Source organism: Pseudopodoces humilis, chromosome 1, assembly GCF_049639895.1.
Source record: "Pseudopodoces humilis isolate 2021_Gansu_Grassland_sample_001 chromosome 1, ASM4963989v1, whole genome shotgun sequence".
NCBI classification, from domain to species: domain Eukaryota; kingdom Metazoa; phylum Chordata; class Aves; order Passeriformes; family Paridae; genus Pseudopodoces; species Pseudopodoces humilis.
The window spans coordinates 116,722,106-116,741,985 of NC_142200.1; the positions used below are offsets into that span (position 1 = coordinate 116,722,106).

At 38.9% G+C, this 19,880-nt stretch overlaps 1 protein-coding gene across 4 annotated transcripts; it reads left to right on the forward strand.

Annotated features, from left to right (window-relative positions):
* Positions 1-5,163: 5,163 nt before the first annotated feature.
* Positions 5,164-19,672, forward strand: DAZL (deleted in azoospermia like). Of its 4 annotated transcripts, none has more exons than XM_088058720.1 (11): positions 5,169-5,340; positions 8,085-8,219; positions 8,567-8,658; positions 10,001-10,052; positions 13,392-13,458; positions 13,781-13,914; positions 15,238-15,318; positions 16,054-16,110; positions 17,138-17,257; positions 17,984-18,082; positions 18,786-19,672. In XM_088058720.1, exons 1-11 carry the CDS (start codon positions 5,338-5,340, stop codon positions 18,837-18,839), a joined length of 894 nt encoding a protein of 297 aa, XP_087914846.1. In that variant the 5' UTR covers positions 5,169-5,337; the 3' UTR covers positions 18,840-19,672. The 4 variants fall into 4 exon arrangements, with proteins under 4 accessions (XP_087914855.1, XP_087914846.1, XP_087914858.1 ...); XM_088058725.1 differs by having other exon boundaries at positions 5,178-5,340; positions 17,156-17,257; XM_088058729.1 differs by lacking the exon at positions 17,984-18,082 and having other exon boundaries at positions 5,164-5,340.
* Positions 19,673-19,880: the final 208 nt, after the last annotated feature.

The window sequence follows — 19,880 nt, forward strand, 5'->3', positions numbered from 1 at the left end:
TTCCCACCAATATATAATAAGATTTTGTTAAAAAAAAGAAAAATTCATTCCGACTTCTGGCAAAAACTCTAAACGAAAGATGGCATGATTTACAAGTAGTTTAGTATCCTATATATACATCCAGATCCAAATATACATTCCAGCAAAGACACTGCAAATGAAACCCACTCAAAAGTTAATTAAGGCTTTTATACACATGGAACTGTTCCTGATTAATTCCATATGGGCCATTCTTAATACAGAAGTGCCTCATTCCATTTTGGTTAAAACAAACTGGTTTGTTCAGGAATGAGTCACTCATAAATGCCATAAACCAGAATCATTCCTACACTATTTTAATTACTTGTGACCAAACAGGATGAAAAACCCCTCAATCACTAGGCTTTAATTCCTAAATTTAGACGTCTATCTGTAGGGATCTCATTTTAAGCTTATGTTAAGAAGCCAATCAAATATATTAATATTTTACTTTTTCAAATAGATACAGAAAATAAAAACAGATATACATACTTGTGCAAAGACACACAAGCCTTAAGGTTCTGAAGAATGGCTTTTAAGTTTCAGGCCTTGTAAATGTCTCCCTCCTCTCACTTCATAAACAATTTGATCCTCCTTGAGAGTCAGAACTGTTTCACAGTCCACGATAGATCAGAAGAGGAGACACAGATACATCAGAAGATAGAGGAGAACCTCCTTTGTCTGCTCTCTGATGCAGTAAAGGGACTTGATGCCTTAGCAGCAGCCCCTCATGACTTAGTCAATATATGCATATATACATACACTCACACAGCATTTGTCTTGACACAAAGGATAGAATGAAGTCTTCAGGAAGGAGAAAGCAAGAAAATGGAAGTGTTCCTGTAGAGGTTTTCCAGGAAGGTTTTCAGAGAGCTCAGGCCATAAGACTAGTATTGCAGAAAACATGCCACTTCATATTTTTGCCTAACATCTCTCTAGACTGACTATTTATTTATTTGTAAGATTTCTGCGTAGTCCATTCTCAGTGTTTACCATTCCTCCTCTTTGTCTCCTTTGATTCAAACATTTTTAAATCTTGAGAAGTTTTTTTGGCTGCTTTTTAAAATGAGCAACAACCAAATGATACTGTGATCTTGTAGAGGACAAAAAAGGAAGAAATTGCTCTTTTATTTTTATAACCTCGTACACATTAGCTTTGTGAGAAAATACTGCACAATGATAACCTCTATGGAGTCAATACCCTATGTATTTCTTACATTATTTAAATACATTTTTTTTTCCACCTGGTAGAGAGAATATTGAGAAAGATTTGGAAAATTGCATTACTCTCAAATTACATGCACTTAGCAGGGAGTTGATGATTTCTGGCTTAGTGAGTATGAGCAGACAAAAGGCTCTATACCACCAGAACTGTAGGCTCCCTTTGGTAAAAATATGTTTAGGAAGCTATTGTCTTTCCTGTAGGATTCTAGATGTTTTAGAAAAGAGACTTAGATATGAAGTTTGTAAAGATTTTGAAGGATTTGCTTACGCAGCAAGAATTTTTGGCATAATATATTTGCAATACAGATTTAAGACAATTTTTTTTCCCCCTGTATATACATCTTAGCTGGGAGTTCTACTGCAAATGCAATTGTACTAAACAAGAATTATTTCTCCTGTAGTGGAACACTGCTTATTTCACTTTCTACCATTTGTCATGTAGATATGAACTGTGTTTAAATCATAAGATTTCGTTGACAGGTCCGGTACAAGAGCAGCTTTGTCAGCGAAACTATCAAGTGTAGACAGTCATCCGCAAATAATCCTCGGCCATCCAGTTACTGCTCCAGTAAAAGATCTTTAGTTACTGGTCTAATGGCTCGATCCACGCTGTTAAGTCTCCGACAGCCAAGGACTTATCCCTGCTCTTCAGTGTTTAACCCTTTGTATAAGAAAGGAAAACACCAGCCAGAAATGTCGCATTTATTGTACATATTTCCTTCTGCTACTGATCGCATCAAATGATGAATATCGTTCATTATCCTCTTCTTACCCAGTCAGGAAGTAGTGAGCCTCACGGCATCCATGAATAAACTGAAGCAGCCTCATAACCGTACTAAACATTTATGTTCAGCAACTAAGGAAAGGTTACAGGAAAATTCTTACAGGATTGGTCAGGCGCCCTGGTAATTAGGAGATAAACTTGAATCCCTGTTCCTTTAAGAAAGGGGGTGGCCTCTAGGAAGCTCTTGGGGCAGCAGGAGTTTAAACCAGTACTTGAAGATCTTTAATCCTAAGTATGGATCAACTACTTTGCTTCCAAACCCCTTCTTTGTTCCCGCCAGCTGTAGTGAGATGCAAATACAGCAATTAGCACTGATGTGAGGAGTTAAGGGCTCGGTACTTGTACGGTGAGATAGCTCCCCTCAGAGGAGCAAAACCTGCTGATTTTCTCTCTTCGTGGTGTCAGCACATAGGATAGATCAAGCAATGAAGACAGAGAAGAAGCCTGTGACTTTTAGCCATATATGAAAATAGTCCAAAATTGACAAAGATTTGTCCAAGGTTCAAAAAACAAGCAGGCATCTGCAGACTGCATGTTTTCATTTTAGGGTTTCCCAATTTTATACAGTAGTGTAAGGAGTCTGGATATAGGATTGCAGGTCACTATTTCAATCATGTTAAATGCCTATGTGATTTTTTTATCTGTGGTCACAAATAATCTTAAAAAGCTCAGACCATTTATAACATACTGTAAATATAATTTTGATTTAGGATTTTGTACAAGAGAACGTTTCAAAATGCCTTTCTCCCTCTCTCAGTTCTATCCTCGTCAGAGAATAATTTTTATAAAAATGGAAAATTAGAAAAGAGGATCATTGGGGTTTATTTAATCAAATATAAAATGGAGATTCTGTTAAAGTTGTTGCTTGGCTGAAAATTACATAATAAAGAATGGGTCCAAGTGGTATAAGCAAAAAAGTATCTTTGGACTCAGAGACTTAAGGGGATAAATATTTTAGTTCTCAATAGTACTGAATTGCAGGGAGATGGCTCCCTTGAAAGAGCTGTAACTGGTATACCCAAGTGAGTACATTAGGTTCAGAAGCACACTGAAGCCCTCCAGAAGGAAACGAGTGAAAGATGGGCTAAATCAGGGCCAAAGCAGAGAGCTGAGAGATTTATCCAAGCCATGTTTCTGTAAAGCCAGGCAGCCTAGAGTATATAGAAGTAGATAGAGTATATAGAAAAGCAATAAAGGGTCCTGCTTTTCATCCTTTTTCTTCTATAGCAGATAGAAGGGTGATGCTCTGCAAGGAAGTGACAAATATCAGACAGTATTAGTTCTATTTGTTCTGGCTTCTGCATTCCGTTCTTTCAACACAAGACACTAAGGTGAAACACCTCTTCTAAAGGAAGCGATGTGGTTCCTGTCATTGCAAGTAATTTGAACTTATAGTATAGTGAGGGAAGAAAAGTTTTCAGAGTTTGTAAGTTTAAAGAAAAGGTAGAAAAACCTGCTAATAAACTAATTGTAAAGCAGACCAATATTCAAACTCCCAGTGCAGTGAAAAACCTCTTTCTAGAAACCAGAGATGCATACAATTTGTTGTAATTCAGAGCCCTGGAAGCATAAGATAGCAAGGAGAAATTGTTCATAAACATATTTTACTTTTATTCTATCTTACTTAGTGTTGAATGAATAGCTCTAATTATAAGGAGAAAAGCTTAAGCAACAAAGTACTTTTTCCATACTCTGGCCATTTGCCCTGTGGACCTCAGTGTTAAATGCTCTTGTGCCTGTGTTAAGACCAAGTTCAAAAAGGGACCAGAGAACTTTACAGGAAAAATCACTGAGTATTATCAAATAGTCATAAAAAGGGCTCAGGAAATGCTTTGAAGGTTGACAAGCACAAGGAAAAAATAAAAGTAAGAAAAATCACTCTACACCTGCCCCGTGTTCACATCCTCTCTCTAGGCACTCCTGGCTTCTCTGAATTAATACACTGAACTGGAGGCACTTTTGCTCTGAATCATGCACAGCTGTCTTTATATGTTCCTGTCATTGTTGAGGCTCATTTTCAAAGTCTCAGGCATAAACATACAGAAGATCTAATAAAAGTATCATAAAACATGCCTTTCATTTAAGTAAGTGGGCATTACCTGCATGAAAGCCCAGGCATATGCTCTTACCTTTAGACAGTATTGCAACCCCGCCTGATTTAACAAAATCTCTTCTATAGGTAACATAAATACATCTATTGTGATCAGGGCTTTGTTATTGTATTACTTAATCCAGCTCTGGGTCCCATGCAAATCCAGTGCAGCAGTCTACTTTGGATTATTAATATAACATCTGGAAAAGGTGAACACATGGTAAACAGATAAAAAAAAACCTAATCATTAGAAAACATAAAATTTTATAGGAAAAAGCACCTTACATGTTAAATACACTTTATCAGTTTTGCTTTCTACTTCATTTTTCATCCTTAACAAGGATCACTTGTATATCTGTACAACTTAAAAAAACCAAAAAACAGCCAAGCATAAATCAAACACTTTACTAATCCAGCCCAGACAGAGGTTGGCTTAATTTTGGTGAGATGTCTGTAAGATTCCCCTCTATCTGGAACTTTCTAAAATCAGTATCTGTTCTAAACATTTTATACCAGTGGCAAACAGCTATTTAAAATTAATTTCAAAATCCCATCTTATTACTGTAGACCCAGGAGGACTTCCAGAGAGGTTTCCTTCTAGAAAGGCCTTAGGCCACTGGTGATCAGACAGATCATCAGCACAGGTGGTCACAGGATGGAGACAGATTACTCTAGCATAGCTATATAGCATCAGTTCGTGAGCTACAGCTTTTACCTCAAAGTGAGTGAAAGCCTCTTCAACAACATTCTCTAAACTTTCACAAGCCAAGTGCAAGCTCTTACCAAAATGGCAGGAGCTGCTGCTACCACGTGCACTCAACAGCATCCTCCAACACAAAGAACCAAATGATTAGTCGCAATCTAGTCTCTCACCCCCAAAAAGAGAAAAGCCACGGTATTCTCGATCCTTTGTCTTCTAAAACTCAGACTCCAACGAATAGTAGCCTTGAGGCGCGGGGGGCGGAGAGCAGGCAGTAGCGGATGACGAGTGTGAAAAGAACAAGGGAGCGGGTGTGGCTTCTTCCGTCCCATCCCCCAATGGGGGTATTTAAGGAGAACGGCGTTTCACTGCTTGGCTTCTATCGACTTCGAGAACTCCGCTTCGCGATCAAAGAAAACCAGCTGACTGCACTTAGTTTTCTTGAAAAAGTTCATAGCGGTTTTGTTTTAAAACCCTTATTTTTTAAGTGTGTGAGCGCAGCCTCAGCTTCAGGGAGTGATGGTGAGTGAACGCGAAAGGGGAGCCATACTGGGGTGGTGGAATAATGGGGAGCGTTGGGTGGGCTTCTGCTGGGTGATGGAGTGCCTTGCTGGGACCCCCCAGTGGGGAGCGGAGCGGCGAGTGGAGTAGCAAGTTCTTTGGGTTGTTCTTGGGGTGAGAAGCAGGAATGCCCTCATCGGTTACAAGTGTCCCTTGTAACGCAGTAAGGGGGCTGTACCCCTTGAGGGCTGATAGCATTTTAGCTGTCTTGAAGGTTTTAAAACCTTACGAGGCGAGCGGTTAAGGTTAAGGAGGGATATCGCAATTGAAAGGCCGGGGGCTTGTGCAAGGGAACGTATGGCTCGTAGCCGTCGGCGTTATTGTCCGGGGGAGGCTCGGCGACGGAAGATGCTAAACACCCACGAACGGCCATTTTATGACAGCATGACTAACATAGCGCTGTCCCGCACGGCCGGGCGGGGCGCCCCTCCACCTCCCCATGGCTGTGTACTCGCTGCGCGTAGGGTGCGGTAGGAGCCCTTCTCAGGGGTTTGTGAGCAGCTTCCATTGTCCTGAGCGCCAAACCTTCCTACCTACATCCCGTCGGTGCTGGGCAGCCGAGGTGTGAGGACGTAAAATGGCGGCCGTTGGAGGCGGGGCCCCGCGAGCGGCGCCTCGCTCGCCCGAGGCTCCCCGGCCCGGTGTCCCTCACCTGCAGAGCCAAGACCCGCCGTCGCCCGGAGCGCTGCGGGCGCCGTGCGGGCATCGGGAGCTGCGGGCTCCTCGTCTCGCACTAACATGCTGCTTGCTGTTTGCTCTTTCTATTTGAGAAACGTGATTTGTGACTGTAGCGCTAACGCTTCAAACATTATACGAGTAAGGTGGAGGTTGGCTTCTTTTTTTTTTTTTTTTTTTTAATTATTATTTTTTTATGCGGGAGAAGTTGTGCCTCGTAAGTGGCTAGTGTGCAGTGCTGGGCTGAGGGCTCCACTTAGTGCCCAGCGGGAAGGCTGCGTGTTCTTTCTTCCCTCAGGCAGCGGCGCTGTCATGGAGACTGCGCTCAGAGGCTGCGCAGCGGGACGTGGCTCACGAGGTTTAAATGTCTCAAAAAAAAGACTAATGCTTACTTTAAATAAAGAACGTGCCGAGGCCATGGAAAAGCCTGAGAAATCGCAGGCTTGTGTGGCCAGAAAAAAGGTGAAGGTTTTCCTCTCCTGGATGAACATAAAACTGAGGGAGGTTTGTAACACACTTAGGTGGGCAGGTAGGTATTTCCTCCACCTGGCCCAACGATCGTCCTTTCCCACCTTTTCTTTTGCCAAAAGTCTATAACTAGTCTCCTGACTACTGTAAGGAGGGCCTCACACCAGTTTCCCCTTAACAATTTAAAATTCATGCTTGCAGAAACAATAGAGAGCAAACAAATTAATTTTAACATTTGGCGAGAGAAGAAAAAAAACGCCTGTTAATTCTGATAGGCTGAAAAACTGAATAAACCCTAATATTTTTGACATCTGGAAATTTGATTTGAAAGCTACTTAATGAGATCAGACAAATTAGACTTTTAGAGTAATTTTAAAGGGGTGAGTCACTTCAGCTGATGCTGTAATTCCAGTATAGCAAATTAATCATTGGCAGGATTTCACACTTGAAAATTTTGAGGTGGTTTAGGCTTTGGACACTGATTTAACATTTGTGTGAGGTCTTTGCACATAGTGTATCTAGGACAGTCATTTGTGTAGTGCTGTGTTGGCAAAATAATTTGGGTTTAGATAAGAGTATTTTTTTTGAATTGGCCAAGGTTTTCCATCATAGTACTGAAGACTTGAAAATTTGCTTTGGAGGGAGATTTTCTTTCCTTTTTTTGTTCTTGGGAGAGTTGTACTACTGTGCATTTTTCATCTCCTTTTCAAGTTCTAGAAAATACATATATTGATAGATCTTAATTTTGATGTTTTCCCAGCTTGCCAGAATGCTTAAGTAGTCTGTTTATTCTTTCTTTCAGGTACTTAATGTGGGAGAGTGTTAAATAAGTTGATTTTCTTTGAAAAGTCTGCATTATTAGTCTGAGACATGAACACTGCACTTCCATGGCAGCCAATGCCATGTGTGACAGGTGTACCAGCAGTATCTGTGGTTACCAGTTTCTTTGTGCTGGTTCTGGCACTTGCTGGGCCCCTCTGCTGAGAACTGTTTCCTGTTTTAGACTGCTAGAGAGCTTGCACAACAAAGCAAATACGACTTCTAGCTTGGTTCGCTGAAACATCCAGAAAGAAAGAAGTAGAAGCAACAGTTAGGTCAGCTTGAGGGTGCTGTGGAGTTGCCATCTCAGATTTCAGGTCAAATGCCCTTTAGCTTGGTATGCGGCCAAACAAAAGCAGAATACCAGGTGGGTGAAGAACTGCTCACATCATGTTAATCTTCCTGCCAGATTTTGTCGAGCCAGTTTATTTGAACTGACAAGTGTTAGAACTTCTTGTGCAAGAGAAGGTGCAGCAAAAGAGGTAAGGGCAAATCCTGGTAGTAGCAACATTGATCATAAAGCTTGATACAGTCTGGCAAGGCTACTTAAAGTAGTCTAGACTAGGTCTATATTTAAATTTCTGAAACTTATTGGAATAATTACTTAACTTTTTTTCCAATGAATTTGTGCTATTGAAATTCCTTGTCCCGTGCTATATCTATAGGAAACCGCAGGCATTCTGGTGTCTTAAAGTGTATACTTCCAGTTGACTAAAATAAGTATTTCTGTTTAAATCTTTCAGGCAGCACGTGTGGAGACCCAGTGTTCAAACGCCACAGAGGGCAATGCCTATTCTGCACCAGTCAGTCAGGGCTATGTTTTACCAGAAGGAAAAATCATGCCAAACACAGTCTTTGTTGGTGGAATTGACTTAAGGGTACATATATACTTATAATTGTTTAAAATAGGTATAGGGTAAGTCAGTGGAAAACAAATGGAAATTTTGCTCCTGTTTTGGTGTGGGATTTTTTTAAACTTGTTTGGGTGGGGGGCTTTTGTTTGGTTTGGTTTTTTTCTTTTTGTTCTTTTTCCTTCCTGTGTGTGCATTTGCCAATCTTGAAGGCATTGAAATGTCATGGGATAATTCTGGAATGTGTCTTCCAAAACTAACCTTTAGTTCTTAGAGTAGTGGAAAATGGGTGTAAAGAATGGTACTGCCTGCTTTAAATTAGTTCTAAGCAATTGAATGTGTTTGAAGATGTTTAAGACCTTGTTTTCTTTCAGATGAATGAAGCAGAAATTCGGAGTGTCTTTGAACAATATGGTACTGTGAAGGAGGTGAAGGTCATCACTGACAGAACTGGTGTTTCGAAGGGGTAGGTACAATATGAGTGCTTGTTGTAAGTTGCTGCTTATGTGGACAGCATTCTATAATGGCTGGTATGAACAGATACTTACACACTTGACATGCTTAAGCCTTAATACTAGCTGCAGTTGACTGTTGTGGTGTTGTTGGTGTGAAACCAGTAAATCTATACTGCCCCCAACTAAATCTGTATAATCTTACCAGGAGAATAGCATGATTTTTCTGACTTCCGTGTCTCTGTTCAGGGAAAAGCAGCTCCCTGTCACTTAACCATTGGAAACAAAGCTTAACTTGTGTGATGCTTACATGGCCAATTATTTTGTAGGAGTCATCTGCTGGCTAGAGTAGTTAAAAATTTGCTGACAGTTCAGGATGATTAAGAGAATTAAGTTAGTTTATTCAGGGCAGTGGGTTTGCCCTCTCTTGATACTTGGGAATAAATTCTAGAGTAAAACAGTTTCCAAACAGTTTAAGTATGTGAACAAAGTTAAACAAGGGAAATTCTTTGAATATATAGAAAAGTTCTGGAGTACTGTGGTGAAACCCTTAAATAAGATGAAGGACCATACCCTGTTGAGGTCTGGGGATGCCATCCCCAGACTTTAGAGGTTATTCCTCCTTATGAGAAGGAAACTCTACCCACTTGAGGTTTCTTCCAGCCCAGCTTTTCTTAGATTGTATGCTTAGATCCTAGAATGTCACATCTTTTTCTTCAGCATATGTAGCAATGAAAGAGGTGGAAATAAAATTGATTTTCTCATATCCCTTGCTAGTCCTCAAAGTGAACCTTGCTGTTCAGTTAGCCAGTGTATGTTATGAGTATTGATAATGACTTATTCCATTAATGGGACATGATTATTACTGTAATGCTCTGAAATTATCTCAATTGTATAGACCAGATAAACAAGGGAGTCAGTGAAATAAATTGAAAGACCTCTTCAAGAATTGCTTCTCTCACTGGTGTTACTGTTCCTATAATACCTGCTTTCCTGACCGCTATAGTAAATACAAAATTTAAAGATGTCAGATATTACTTATTTTTTTTTAACTTTCTGAGTTGCTAATACCAGCAGCAGTATTCATTTTGAAAAGTGAAAATGAAAAAAGTAGCCCTTGCTTCTATTTCACATTACTCTAAAATCTGGCATTTAGTTTCTTTCACTGGCCCCATAATAGATACTGCTAGTGAGCAGTAAATAGATTTTTAGGCTGAATCATAAACTAATGTCCTAGTTGATAATTTTGAAGTGCAATATAGTGTGCCTGGCATGTTGTTAACTGGTCTTGTTCAAAAGAATTTGTCTAACAGTCAAATGAAACTGATTACTGAATAGTCTGTTCTTCCTTTTTAGGTATGGATTTGTGTCTTTCCTGGACAATGTGGATGTTCAAAAGATAGTTGATGTAAGCTCTTTCTCCAAATTACTTAAATAAGTTGATATATGAAGGCTGCAGTCTAGCTTGCAGAAGTCAAGTTCTGTACCCTGTAGAGAAATTAGGACATGGAAAGTCTAGGGCTGACCAAAAAGTAAGCTTTCCTAAAATGTGTACTGGTGGTAACATCTTGATGTATTTGCTTAAGTAAGAAGCAGAACTAGTTCTCAGCTAATTAGCATTTAGACTGGTGTGGTCGAACATCTCATGTTATTTTGTTTCTGATTGCTCTCATTTATTTATGTGCTTGAAAGCCTTGAGTGTTTGGCTGCTTGCTTTTTGTAGTGGATGATTGTCATAGAACCCTTGTGCTTATGGCAGAAGCATACATGTTTAGTTATTGGGATGTCTTGGTTTAAGATAATTCAAATGAGACACACTCTATGTTGAGTAATCTCTCCTTGTGGTTAACCAATTCCTTTCCACCAGTAAGGAGAAACAAATATGGGTAGATATAAGTGAAAAAAAATAACTGTTTACTGATAAAGAAGGAAATAGGAAGAGGCAAAAAAACCCCAGTAATAATAACTAGTTACAAAGTTGCTGAAATTGCCTGGACTCTCAGGGAACAAAGAAACTTAAAATGGTGGAGTGACACATTCCCCAAAATGGTGGCCCCTGCAGCTGACCGTCCTTGTGGTTCCAAAGACAAAGGGAAAATGGTGACAGCCCTCCCCCTTCTTATCTCTTCATTGATGAATGCAGCTGGCACTCTCCAGCAGCTGACACTTGGTCAAGGGCTGGAGCTCATGGAGGGGTTTTCCCTCCTCGGCAGCAGACTGCCAGGCAGCTGTGTTGGGGTGGCTCTGCTTTCACTTCTGCAGGGCTGCTCCATAGTGGCTGTAGACAGGCACAGAATTCACCTTGAGCCAGTCCAAGATGCAAGAGAGTAACAAAAGGGGGTGGGGGGGAACCCCAAATCGGGGCCTGTGCCTTGAGCAAAGACCGTAAGGCAAGAGAGAGTGTTCTGTTTGCTTCAACTTTTAAAAAGTTAGGGCACTTGCCTCACTCTGTCCCATGGTTCTGTTTTCTGGCTCTAGGGTCTTAGGAGACAGTAACAATTTCAGACACAGATGAAATACAATAACATTTTGGGTTGCCTAGGACATTGGAGTAACAGTATCTTGGAAGACAGTTTTTTACTTATGTCTCAGTAGTTGAAATATGCTTCTCTAGTGATATTTGTGCATTTGGATGCTACCTGGACTGCAAGTATTTTTTAAGCTTCCTAGATAGTGCTGCAGCTATCTGATGTCATCATGAAGCTTTCCTGTAGCTAACACAAGAGATGAAGAGGTGGAGCTGTAACAGTCCTTCTGATCTTAGGAGTTTGGTATCAGAGAAGTTTTAAATCTCAGTGCTTAAAACCAAATCAGTTACTTGGTTCTGATAGACTTGACCACTCCCCAGACTGAATGCAGTAACTGTAAAATAACATGTATTGAAATACTTGCTCTTTGAAGTCTTTGGCTTAGAAAACTCCTGTGTCTCTGAAGGATGAACAGTCTCTCATTTGCTTCTGAAGCTCTTAGATAGGGAAGTAGATCAGAAAGACAAAACCAGATGGGTGTGCAAGGCACAAATGTAGTGTTCTGTGATGTGTAGACGTATTTACTGGGCATCCAGCTCCGTAAGTGGGAAGAGAACATACTTGAATAAAGTGGAGAGTAGTGAAACCCCTGCAAGAGAGCCTTGATTCTTACCAAAAGATTTTAAAGCCTTGCTGTTATTTGATGGTATGATGACAAAAATATACAGTAACTTCTGTACTCAGCAACAGACTTCATCTGAGAACATACTTACCTTTTTACTGTGGATTATGTTTGTTATGCTATATCAGTGTGGAGTGCTTGCTCTGAGACAACAATTTCTGTGGAGACCTCTTCAATAGCATTGACATTTGAGCCATGTACACTGCTGATTTTTTGTGTGTGCTTCTTCAAAACTGGAGCCTGCAGTGTTATAATAATATAGTACTCACTGATGTGAATTTGTATACCAGAGGTATTGGAAGACCCAGTGGCATGTGGTGGATTTTCTTTCCAGTGCACATTTCAGGTCTGCAGGCAGTACAAATTCTTGCCATATCAGGAAGAAGCATGTTCATACAGAAGTAATGTTAGAAAATCTGTTGGCTTTTAGACGGGATGGAAGAAAGAAAAAAATTAACATGGGTGTTGTGGAGCTCAAATTATTTTAAGCAAAGGCTATTGCTCTAAATCTCTTCAGGCCTTACCTGCACTGAATGGTCACAGTGTTTTCTGTAAATGAACACAATAGGTATAGCTAAAGAGAGGCTCTGTTGGTGCCTATGTTAATGTGCCTGTTCAACAAGGCTTTGTAGCCTTGCTCAGTCTGACAGTGTTTTTCTGTTGCTTTAGGTCTGCACTCTGGTCCAGCATGAATCAGTTTGCAGTTCAGAATGGAAAGTTGCTTTCTGTTTAGAGGGGAGGCCTGTCTCCCAGTTCTTCTCATTGTTGAGGTGGAAAACATGAGGTGCATGGTTTTGGGCACAACAGGATTCCCAAATTAATTTAAAAATGCCCAAAATCAACCAAGACACCTTCTTCTGAAAAAAAATAAAAATCAAAAAACATCCACCTGTTAAACTAGTCAGGTTATTGCACCTTTTTTCATCTCCATATATTTCTTGAATCATCTTCTCATACTGATAGAAATTAGAATGAGCAAGATTTCTTTATCATTATACTTCTGCTTATTTTTACCAGCCAACAATAAAGTTGTCTGTTGTCTGTTCAAAGCACTTTCTTTAGCAGAAATGGGAGAAAATTGCAAAAACACTTATGTTCTCCTGAAGCAGGCACCTCTATAGGGTTGTGTGTGATAGAGGATCTAGACAGACTGTCTGCATCCAATACTGACTTTTAATGCTTGGTACTAAAATTATGCTAATAGGGCTAAACCAAAAATCATTGACCAGAAATGTAAGACTTTGGTCACTGTCCGTTAATACCCTCACTCAGACAAGAATAGTTAAAACCTGTGTGCATAAAAACGCAGGGCTGACAGTCGGTGATACATAGTTGCAAATTTGAGTAGTGCGTGTTGCTATTAGGGCGAGTGATACATAATTTTGGAGGGTCAGTGAGTAGGCAGATAGCTGAGCTGAGGGCGCTCTAGGAAACTCAAGATAAAAGGTATATGATATTCAGAGAGGAGACTGGAGGCTGTTGAGCCTTTATGACAGTTGATGTACTGTGGTATAGAAGCAGAGTCCAGTGTCTTTAAAATCACACAAACCTCTCACCTTGCTGATTCCCAGCTTACAGAGAATAACCTGTCTTTCAGTCACAAATCAACTTCCATGGTAAAAAGCTGAAACTGGGGCCAGCAATCAGAAAACAACAAAACTTAAGTAAGTACATCTAAATAAATTTGTTAATATTGCAGGTGTTATACTAGAACAAGTTTTTTTTCTTAATTATACATCATTATCTTTGTAAATACTTTATAGCTGATGCAATATGTATATTTCAGTTAAACCTTGGTTCTGACTTCTGTGAGCTCACTTGTATGATGTTTTCATAAGAGTGAAGTTGGTACAATACAATATAGTTAATATTGGGTTAATTTTAAGAGTCAAAACCCTTAAGGTTTTTTTTCAACTTGAATTCTTATTCCTAATGAAATACACGTAGTAACGTCTTAATACTATTTTTTATCTCTTTCAAAATAAGATTCCTGCGTGTATCCCAGACAATTAGTTCTTGGTCCTCCTCCACCACAGTTCCAGAGTGTATGGGGTAATCAGGGTATGGAGACGTACGTGCAGCCTCCAGCTGTCATGAACCCAGTAACACCCTATGTTCAGGTAAGGCTGCTCCTGACACTGATTATGAATCACAGTTAAGTATTTTTTGAAGGTGCAAGCATGTACAACTTTTGGAGTATGTACTGAGATTTAAATCTGACCTTACCTGCCTGTTTTCATATTGCCTTCCTCAGTAAGAAGCACCCACTTCAAACCACTTCAAAGGAATGGCAACAACCTTAAAAAATTGATTCATTGATGTTAAACAAGAGGGAGATACCCTTTTAAGAATGAGAACTGTTGATAGTGGAGGGAAGATCGAGTGAGTTACTATTGCCTGTCACAGGTGCAGTTCACAAATGAAATGTATCCAGATATTTAATGTGTTGCTGTCCTGCTTCAGAATAAACTACAAAATATAAAATGTATTTTTATAAAGTAAGAGTGGGATCAGAAGTTATCTCAGGTAGTTTTCTCTCCTCCTAGCCAAACATACCCTTGATTTTAAACTGCTGTTGTGTTAGAAGAATGCTGTGTTACAGCATCTGCTGTTAATAGCTGTGCCCAGCACAGTATTGCCTGCAGGACATCACTGTACTGGTAATTCAGGTAGGCATTCATACTGAGGTATGGGTACGGTGCTTCTGGCCTGGATATGAGTCCTGTGCTGTGAGTGAACCAGATCAGGCTCTCTTGCTGCATTTGCCTGTATGATGGAGCAGTACTGACTACAAACTGATCCTGTTTTGTATATCTTAAGCAAAGAGGGGAGAGTAAATTTGCAGAAATACTTCCTTGCAAGGCAGAGAGCTTGATAATGGTGTTCTTGCTGATTCTTTTAAGTTTGTTAATTTAAGAGAAATATTTTTCTTAAATATTGAAATGTGCATTTAACTATTTTCTGTAGAATCTGGGAAGATTCCAGGTTAACACTGTGTCAGAGTACTTACAGGAAAGAAATACTAGGAAATTATCTTAATTGGAATACTTGGCTTCCTTTGCTTCCTAGAAACTGATCCTTCAGACTGTACTCCATTATTTTATAGTAGTCAGTCTGCTTCAGGTCTGCTTCTCAAAGTTTATGGTATGACTTGCACTTCTGAAATTACTTAAAAGTTCAGTTACAAGCAGACATGGGATTTTTAGATATATAAGACACTTGTAATCTCACTTTGTAGATGTTATTAGTGCCTGAAGTACTGAAGCAAGCCCTGTGGGAAATCTAAGGGTTGCTTCTAAAAAGTGAGTCTAGTCTGCACAGGAATTGAAATCACAGTGTAACTTTTGAAAATGTGCTCCTGGCTAATATCTATACAAATATCATACTTGTATCTTGCTTCAAAGTTGTGTTGTTTTTTTTTTTAAAAAACACTTTATTTGCAGCCCTATCCATACAGTTCATCACCAGCTGTACTGCTAAAGCAGCAAGTTCCCATTGGGTATCAACCGGCTTACAACTATCAGGTATGTAAAATTTTAGTGGAAGCAGAAAGGCTGTTGGATACCTGACAAAACTGGAATGAAGTGTTAACTGGAGTCTGATCTTGATATGCTTCTCATTCTTTGAAATCTGTTTTCCTTCACTTCTTCACAGCTGCCAAAGCAAAAACAGAATAGTGATGAAAACTGTTGAGTAACTTAGTGTATAGTTTTCTTTTGATTGCTTCATTTTTTTGTTAAATATATAGTGATAAAACAACTTTCAAATTAGGAAAGTGCATGAATAAATAGTACTTGTGGGAGGGAACTTTGCATTTGTACATGCTGTAGTTGGGGGTGCTATGTACTTGGAATCAGGATCTTATCAGATGATAGAATGATTGATATGGGGGGGGAATGTGCTCTTGCTAAAATCATCAAGAGAAGGCGTTTAACTCATAGTGGGGTTTGAACTCACAAGTGTGTGGCCAGGTCCTGTTACTGATGCTAAACTAGGAGTAACTGGAAGCAGCTAGAGGCTTGAGATTTATTTTCAATGTAAGTACTTTTGTTTCCCTTATTTTACTAATATTTAAAAATATTTTAATTTTTTTAACTTGGAGTGAGAAGGAGATCATTAATGCATAACATAGCTTATTTCATTCAACTAATTGTTTTGGGAAAAATACAGACATGAAATGCTATAAACAGTAGCTCCTACTTGTCTGTGTTGGAAATGAATGAAAGGTGGTTCTTTTTCTTATCCAATTTCTGTTTAAGGCTCAACCACAGTGGCTTCCTGGAGAGCAAAGAAATTATGTAATACCTCCAACTCCGGTAAGCCCAAACTTCTGAAAAAGTCTTATTAATTAGCACATTGTTTTTACAGCTTGATACTTAAAAAAAGTCTGATTGTTGTCAGGAACAATGTAATCTGGTCTACAAAATCTGTAATTGTTAATGAGAGTTGTAGTTCAGGATTTCTACTGATATGGTGCTTTTTTGAGTTACCTGGCAGTTAATGCCTGTTTTATGGCATTATTCTACATGTTCTAGTCACAGAACTCTGGAATTTTAAACAATTTGGAGTTGGTTTTTCAGGAAAAGTTGGAGGACAAATAATAAGGTGACCCGATGTACCATCTTTTTTTAAATCTAAAAAGTCTTCATATTCTTTGCAAATACTGATGAATTTTTTGCCTCCTTTCAACAGGTTTTAAAATTATTCCCAGGCTGCTACAAACTGTAGATGGTGCTGCTGTCGGCCATCTAAAAAAATTCCTTGCTTTCTGTGACTTAATGCGAGTAACATCCATGAGAAAGGGGGAAAAAATACTCTGTATTTGTTTGACAATGTTGGAGTTTAAACTTGCCCCGTGGGCATTTTTGTGTTCTTTAGGTATATTTGTTGGCTTCAGTTTTGATTAAGTGTTTAAAAGCTGTAATGTATAATTTTATTCTGAATGATATTCTTTTTCTGAAAGCTATCAGAAGTCATTGAAATACTGATGACACTGTTGGCTTGAAATAGTTTCTTTTAGTAGCATCTATGAATGTGATACAGCCATAGTGTATCACTTTATAATTCAATTCAAAATGTTTTTAGAGTAGGTGTGTATGGGGGTTTCACTGTTAATGCCACAGGCTTGATTATAGGAGCGGACAACTATTCTAGAACTATCTCAGTTAAGCAACTCTAAGTATCATTCTTAACTGTCCTAGTAAAACAGGTCATGGCACACTATTTTTCCTACCCATGAAATTTATCAAAACTGTGAGATAAAATTGGTGCAGTTCATGGATAGATGAGTATCAATGACACCGTAACTGTGCATGTTTTCCCAGTGTTACTGAAACATTGTAGTACTTAAAAACTCCACAGGTGTATGCTCCAGTAAACTATCATGCCACTGAGGATGCAGGATTTGTACAGATGGAATGTGCTGTTCCAGAGCCCACACAGTTGCCTAACAGCCCACAAAAGGTAAGTGCTTTCTCAAAACTTTAATGTTCTTCATCATAAATGCTATTCCCAGAAATTTGCACGAGGGTTATGTAGCTTTGTCAAGGACCCTGGACAAGGTTATAGTTGCTGCTTTCAGCCAGTTGTTAAGTTCCGTATATCTGATTTCTGTGTGGAACTTCAGAAGTCTCACATTTCCTTGAAACTGTTAGTGCTTGTTTGCAGTGCTGAGGGCTGCATAAAGTGTGTGTTCCTCTTGATTAAGACTTTTTTCCACAAGACTTGGTTTAATCTGTGGAAATTCTAGGGGAGAATTACAGGTACTAAAAAAAAGCAGATTCAATAGCACTGCCTACTGTCTTAGGTAGATTTATTTTAAGCTTCAAATGTCTGAGTTGGTAACTTTCTCCTTTTCTCACTATTTCGTGGAAAATGGCCCCAGTTTAGCTAATAGTTGGCTCTGAATTCAGTTTCCTAAAGGAGAAATTTCATTTCTCAGCTGTTAGCCTAATCCACAAGAGAACTGGCATGTCACTGATTAGAATTGTTACACTGTAACACTGAAGTGGGCTAGTGAGTTATTAATATTAAAAGATAAAGGGGGAGAAAATTTACAGATACCTCAGGAAACACAAGGCAGTTGAGGAATCCTGATTGCAGAGTAAACCCTGTGACACACTGGCATTGCTAGCTAGTAATGCCCTAACTAAGAAAATGAGTATTGATGCACCTGTAACTGTATTTCAGAAGTCTGTGGACAGGGGTATGCAAACAGTATTATCCTGTCTGTCTAATCCTGAGAACCAGCTGACAAATGACTTTGTATCACAAGACAACAATGTAAAGGTATGTAGTAAAAGCAAAATTATATCCCTGAAACATAGCTGACCTTCAATGTGTTCACATACAGGATACCATAAAGATTAAGGGATTCATATCTGTGAATGCCACTTCCTTGTACATGCTCTGAGATGTGTGGGTTTGGCTCTCAGTTGCTTAATGGTGGAAAGAAGTGCTGAAATTGGATTCAGTGGGTTTAATCAGACAGCATAAAAAATTGCTGAACGGTCAAGTAATGAACAGTTACAGCATAAGTTTGTCTGGCTAGTCATTTCTCAGTGACATGGCTGAAAGCAGTAGATTGCTCCCTAGTTTGGACAGATAGTCTGTACAGTGAAGTAGCCACTGTGGATGGTGGCTAGTTATGCTTTGTCTCTGCTTTAACCAATAAATATGTCCAAGTTGGTAGCTGGTTGTCACTTTTTTGGTGTGTGTTCAGTCTTTGTAGATTTGCAATTTCTGATTACTATCCAAGTCATGTGTAATTTAAGGTTATTAATTTCTAAGACCTTGCTTCCTTTTTGTGCAAGGATAGATAGGTGAACTGGACAGTTGTGCTCTGAAATGGGAATGCAAAAGCTGTGTTTTGTCAGTTTTGGAGAGGGGTGAATAGAGTACAGGGTGTCTGGAAATAGTTTTCATGAAACTTTGGTTGCTTTATTCTGATTAATTGAATTTTTTTCTTGTCCTCTCTTCTATCCCATCCCAGGAGAATAAGACATTCCACTTGAGAAAAGGAAGGACAGTACACAAAAACATTTGATCAACAAAGACTTCAAAGTACCTAAATTAATGACCTAGATGGTACTTCAGTTCAGTTTAGCATTACAGAGTGTAACAATTTCTCCAAGATACTTCAAGTAATGCTTGTGCTCATGTTCTACCTGTTTTGATACTGTTGTTGTTGCTTGAATAGTTTGAAGTTGTAAGAGTTGACAAACTTCAGTGTTACTGTTTGTGTGCTTCCCCTGATAAAAGACTGGAATGTTGGAGAGTTTTATGTGTTTGCTGTATGTGGATTTTTCTCTGAGCTTTAAGGTACAGTTTGCATATTACATGTGTTTTTTTGTTAACTACAATTTGACTCATACTGACCACTTAACTCCTGCTGTTTAGAAATGGAAGTAGTTATTTGCCCAAGAGAATGTATTTTAAGACTGAACTCTTAAATCAGTGCAAAAGAAGATGAGAAGTTGTAACTGAGCTGAAGCCCTGTAAGTCCTGGTTGCCTTTAGACGACATAATCAGTGTGATTATGTTCATTGATGACAGTCTATGTACCTGCAGTCTTGAAAATCAGTATTATTTTTGGGTAAATAATGAAGGGAATCCTGAAATTTCATGTATGTAACTCAAAATGCAAGAATGTTATCTGTATTGGACACTCAGCCAATACAAGTTTTTTTTACTTGAAAAGTATTAGCAATACCTGTATTTTAAACTTCTGAGAAAACACTGCACTTAAATAAGCCTTTGTTATGTGATGCAAACTGTTAATCAAAGAATATGTGTATGACTGTTTTAATAATCATGTAGATTTTAGGTGTGTATTGTGAAACAGTGAAATAAATTTTTACTTTTCTTTGGTTTCCTAGATTTCTGGTGTGCCAAATCTAAATAATAACTTAGCTGTTAAAAAAAACTGTTAAAAACTTACTACTCTGTGTGAGATTTCCAGTTGCTATAAATCTATAGCAAACTTTCATTTTGCATAGATACTAGCTGAAGTTTAAAAGGAGTAGAATTGAGAAAACAGTCTGGTATGTTGGGTCCTAGATTGCTTTTTTTTCCCTCCTACTCAAAC

Coding starts and splice junctions, on each gene's coding strand:
- DAZL (XM_088058720.1), top strand. Junction 13,459..13,780: donor CAGAAAACAACAAAACTTAA/GTAAGTACATCT, acceptor TTTCAAAATAAG/ATTCCTGCGTGTATCCCAGA. Junction 17,258..17,983: donor TGCCTAACAGCCCACAAAAG/GTAAGTGCTTTC, acceptor ACTGTATTTCAG/AAGTCTGTGGACAGGGGTAT.